This window comes from Micromys minutus, assembly GCF_963924665.1.
Source record: "Micromys minutus genome assembly, chromosome: 18".
NCBI lineage: Eukaryota > Metazoa > Chordata > Mammalia > Rodentia > Muridae > Micromys > Micromys minutus.
In genome coordinates, this window is record NC_137953.1 from 45,783,026 (window position 1) to 45,788,524 (window position 5,499).

Consider the following 5,499-nt stretch of genomic DNA (forward strand, 5'->3'; position numbering starts at 1 on the left):
TTGTGGCTGCTGCTCTGAATGCAAGGAGGCAGAAGCCTGGGACACTTAGTGACTGTGATCTTACTGGCTGCTCTCAAGGCTGGTTCTTGAAACCTGGTTCTTTGTCACCCCCTCCCAGGTCTGTCCTTGTTCCCACCCCGAAACTCATCTTCATCAGACCCAGGACCTCACCTCCCTAATTCTTATCTTCCTCCCTTGTCGCTCTGTGGTGAGCATTGTTATACTTTCTAATTGGAGTTCAACCACAAGCAAGACGGCTTTATAACAGCCTGGATACTGACCTGCAATCATTGTGATTTCAGTTGTGAATAAGAGTTTTGGATCTACTAGGAAAGATGGGCAGAAGGAACAGATTTAAGGAAAAATATCCTAAATCTATGGTATACAAATGCCTACCTCGGATGACTGGGGTAGATTAAGAGAATAATCGAATGTTAGGGTGTCACATCGGGAGGCATAGGAACATGACACTAAAGACCCATGGGAACAGCCTCTCGGGGCAGCCACACTGGGATCCAATTCACTTTCCACTTGAATGTGCTGAACTAGTAGAGATTCTGGCTTCCCGTTCCCACGTTTTTATATCATGGGAAAGACAAGAGTCGAATCTGCAGAAAATGGACCTTCTGGCTGTATCCAGAGACAACGATTACATTCGGGTTGCTTTGCTCTGATTTTCTCCCTATTCTAGCAGTTAGAGGACCAGCCCAACCTCAAACACAGTCTTGTAAGACTGTGTGAAACACATATGCTTGGTTCTGAAGTTTATGGGGATGACTTGTTAGATGTCTGTTGGAATGATGGGAGCCATTATCGTCTGAGACAGGGAAACTGCTGAGAAAAATTCCTTCATCAGATTGCCTGTGGGCATGTTTGTGGGACATTTTATTGATTAATGATGGGACTGCCCAGGCATTTTACATAGTATCACCAACATATTTTGCTCCATATTCGATTTGGTAAGCTCTGAGTACTGATCAGTGGGGCAGGGGGGATAGGGGAAGGCAAAGAATCGGCTTTGATGAATGAGAGAGCAGAATGTTAAAGGGAAACCTGGATGGCCAGGACAGCGGTGCAATGCGGCTTTGGCTGAGATATTGGCCATGAAAGAAGAGAGAGGCACCACGGAGCTAAACTCTTCTCAAGAGTATTTCCTTGGTAGATCTCAGAGAAGCTTGGATTCAATGGTGGCAAAGGTTGCTTCTTGTGCTGGAAGACACACTTGACCATGTGTAAGGATTTCCCAGGTGGTTCTGGCTGCCTGGGAGCTGAAGGGTCAAAGAGGGTCTAGAGAACAGCCATAGCTTGGGGCAGTGGGAGGCCAGGGGATTCTGTCATTGAAGGTTTAGCCTTCCCGCGGGGCAGACCTCAGCACACTGGAGATGTTGAGACTGTGTGATGACAACCCATATCAATGCTAGGTGTGGTAAGACTCCACCTGGCATGACAAGTAAGACATGTGGGCTGCAGACAAAGGAAACCCAGAAGAGGAGTGGCCCAAGACCCTCTGCAGCCTGGATTATCCCAAGTCCTGTGCTTGGGACAGTGAACTGAGCCATGTAAATAACTTGGTTTGATTTGGTTTGGTTTGATTTGATTGGGCTTGTGTCCTGGTTCTATGCTCTTGGAGTAAGAAAGTATTGTATGTGTATTTAATTGTACCGGCACTCACATCCCACATGATCTAGATACAACTAGATGTAAGTCACTGTACCTCGAGAACTTCATCAGGAACTATCTATATGTAAGACATTAGGAAAAAATAAGCAAATCTACCGACGTACCTGAGCCATGCCTGGGCCTCCTGTCATCTGATGGTGCCCTCTCAGTTTTGGGGGTACACCTTTCTGTGAGGTGATACACAGCAACACAGGGACCGAAAACATGCTCCAATTCTTTTCTTCCATTTTGCCCAGCCCCTGGGCTGCGGGGGGCTTGAAGTCCCACCCCTTTCTGGGCCACTTAAGGTTTTTTCTGCCGGGGAGCCAGTGGAACAGCTGGTGGTCGCTACATTCACTGTAGTGTTTCCTTGTAAGGACAGACAAGGGGCCGTCATGGACCGTTTGTAACTTCTCCCCTTAAGGGAAGAAGCATCTGTCTCACTGATTTGTCTTAGAGTATGTTGTTCAGGGGATCTGACTGAATTAAGGGATGGTTCACTAGCCCTTCTCTTGAGAGGCAGAGGGAAAATATCAGGGTCTGCTCTCGAAGGGAAAGGTGCCGCCCCTGGCTTCATTATCTTTCTTTGGACACCACTTGCATCATTTTGAGATGCCTGACCTCTTAGGAGGAGGAATGTAGCCATAGTTTCGTCAAACATTTTGCATTTTAATGATTCTATGGTGTCCTTCAAGCAAAACCCAATCTTTTCCATGGCTACCATTATGTCACGGTCTGGGGAGCTGGTATCACCATTGGAAGGAAATGTTAAAGTCTTTTCTCCTTGAAGCCATGGGTGACTTAAGAGGTCTTGAGCACTTGGTCTCTGCCTTGCGTTTACTGTCAACAGCATGCCAATGATACTCTGTACCTCTTTAGAGAGATAGGAAGGAACGTGGTACCTTCCCTGCAAGACTTTTTTACTCAGTTCCGAAAAGGTGGTCGCTCTATAAGGAGCAAGCCCAGTCACCATAAAATACAGAAGCACTCCCAAGGCCCACATGTCTACTTTGGGCCCATCATATGTGCGGCCAAGGAATATATCCGGAGGAATGGAATGCAAGGATCCAGAGAGCCTTTTCAGGTTTTGCCCAGGCAAGAATCTGGCAGCCAACCCGAAGTCAATGATCTTAACCTGGCCCTGCTCATCCACGATTATATTGTCAGGCTTCAGATCTCGGTGAATGATTCCATTGTCATGACAGTAGTCTATGGCACTGAGCAGCTGGATAAATATGCTCCTAGCTTCATCTTCCTTCAGGTATCCGGCCCCCTGCACTCGATTATACAACAACTTTCCCTGGGCCTCTTCCATAATTAGGTAAATGTTCTGTTTTGTTTCCATCACTTGTACAAGGGAAACAATATTTGGGTGGTTTAGCACCTTCATGATTTCGACTTCCAACACACTTAGTGCCTGTGCCGCCCCCCTCTCATGCTTCACCAGAGCCTTCACTGCAACCTGTGTGCCCGTGAGGCGGTGCAAGGAGAGCCTCACTTCCTTATTGCCGCCCTGGCTCAGGTTCTTCAGGACGGTGTACTGCCTGGTGAACACCTCTTCATCGAACAAGCTGAAGGACTCCTCGCTGGGCTTTGACAACTTGTCCTCACTCTCAGTGGACATGGTGCCTAGCGATGAGACTGCCAAAGGAAGCGATGTGCTGGGGAGAAAGGAAAAGGGAGATAAGGAAACATACAGAGACTAGAGGGAGGAAAGTCCAGGAATCAGGGGGATGGAGAGGAAGAACAAAGGAAAAGGTGAAAATCACACAGACAAGCAGCTTTAACCCAGACCACGATGGGACACGCATAGAAACCCAACCTTGATCCCCAAACCAAGACCTAGCTCACAATTTAGTAAAATAGAAAGACCACAGCTCAGCAGTGTTGCGGATGCTATTTGATAAACCGAGAAGTGAGTTATAAGGAGGGAAATGAATGAAAGAAGAGATGATTGAGAAGAAAAATCTCAAAATAACACAAAAAATTTAAAACCAATACCCCAAACTAGACCAACTAATTAGAACAGCAAAGAAATCGAAGCAAAGCCAGGACCCCTCAAGAAATCAAAACAAAAGCAGAAGCAAAGAATACTCATTAATTAAATTGAAACAGAGAAGCAAAAGTTAAAAGCAAACCAGAGAAATAAAAAGAATTAGGAACCAGAACTGGTCACATCCAATTAGGCATAAATTCCAGAGGGCAATAACATTACCAGGACTCAATGATTATTTTGTAAATGAAAAGATTAAATAAACCTAAAATCAAAAAATATTTTAAAAATTTAAAATTTATGACAAGAATCCAAGTCAGATAAAACACACTAAACACCCAAGAAAAATAAAAGCAGAAGGAAAATAAGAATAGAAACAGAAAAACAAAGAGGAAAATTTAAATAAATTTAAATATAGCAACCCAAGTGTCCATGAGTTAGAAAGATGTCTCAGTGTAGAACCTGCTTTGAAGCCTGGGGTTCTGAATTAAATGCAAAGTACCCCTACCCATCACAAAAATAAAACCAAAGACCTGCCCAAACGAAACCAGCCTAATGTCATTAGTTTTAATCTCAGCCCAAGGCAGATCCTAGGGGCTCCCTGGCCAAAAGCCTAGCCTATGTGCCAAAAACAGGCAAGTAAATAGCTCTGCCTCAGAGATTAAGGTTACCAACATACCTTTTGTACAGCACTGAAGGCTTAGCTCTAGACTTTACCAGCAGCTGTCAATAAGTTTGTAGATGATTTCACACAGACACAGAATTACACAAGTAGGTATACACACATACAATACACACAACTACACAACTAAACTTTCTCTCTCTCTCTCTCTCTCTCTCTCTCTCTCTCTCTCTCTCTCTCTGCCTGTCTGTCTCTCACTCACTCTCTCTCCCTCTCTCTCACTTACTCTCTCCCTCTCCCTCTCTCTCTCACTCTCTCTGTCTGTCTGTCTCTCTCTCTGACACACACACACACAAACACCCTACACACAAATATATCAGAAACTGGAAAGCTCACACAATCTCACTAGCCACAAGTGAATCGCACAGGTAAAACTACTCCTCCTCTCTATACCCACAGAGAGCCAGGGCAGGCCCCACCCTTATATCTTCTGGGGGGAACTGTCACAATGGACCCTCATGAGGTCACAGTAGGACATGTGCAGACCAGAGTTGTGCCAACTCTCAGGAATTGACCGCCCTTCAAAGCTTCTGAATCCGATGGGTTCTGCAGAGCCATATTTGGGCTTTTAGAAATTAAAGTTGCCACAGTGTGCCCAGAGTACCATCCACATATACAGCAGAACTGATGAACACCCCAAAGTCCCTACTACTAAACACCCTATCATACCTACTACTAAATACCCCATCATCTCTACTACTAAACATTCTACCACCCCTACTACTAAACACCCCACTACCACTACTATAAATACCCCACCACAGCTACTACTAAACACCCCATTACCCATACTACTAAACACCCCACCCCCCTACTACTAAACACCGCACCCCCCTACTACTAAACACCCACCACCCCTACTACTAAATACCCACCACCCCTAATACTAAACATCCAACCACCCCTACTACTAAACACCCACCACCCCTACTATTAAACACTTACCACCCCTACTATTAAAGGGCATAAGCCGATTCCTAGCAGTGTAGAGGAACCAGGCATTTATCAGTGTCCTAGTGTCATTCCTTTGCTGAATAAATACACAAACAAGGTTATTAAAAGATTATAAAAGACACAGGGGGTCCAACCCTCTCAGAAGAGTTGGGGATGGGGGATGGGGAAGGATTGTGGGAGAGGGTGACTGGGAATGAGGGCAGTGAGGAGA

General features: G+C 45.4%; 1 protein-coding gene across 1 annotated transcript; it reads right to left on the minus strand.

The window, feature by feature from the left end:
• Window positions 1–1,825: 1,825 nt before the first annotated feature.
• Window positions 1,826–3,283, minus strand: LOC308432660 (sperm motility kinase Z-like; the record flags this gene model as incomplete). The annotated part of the gene is made up of 1 exon (XM_080932432.1): window positions 1,826–3,283. One exon carries the CDS (start codon window positions 3,281–3,283, stop codon window positions 1,826–1,828), a length of 1,458 nt encoding a protein of 485 aa, XP_080788558.1.
• Window positions 3,284–5,499: the final 2,216 nt, after the last annotated feature.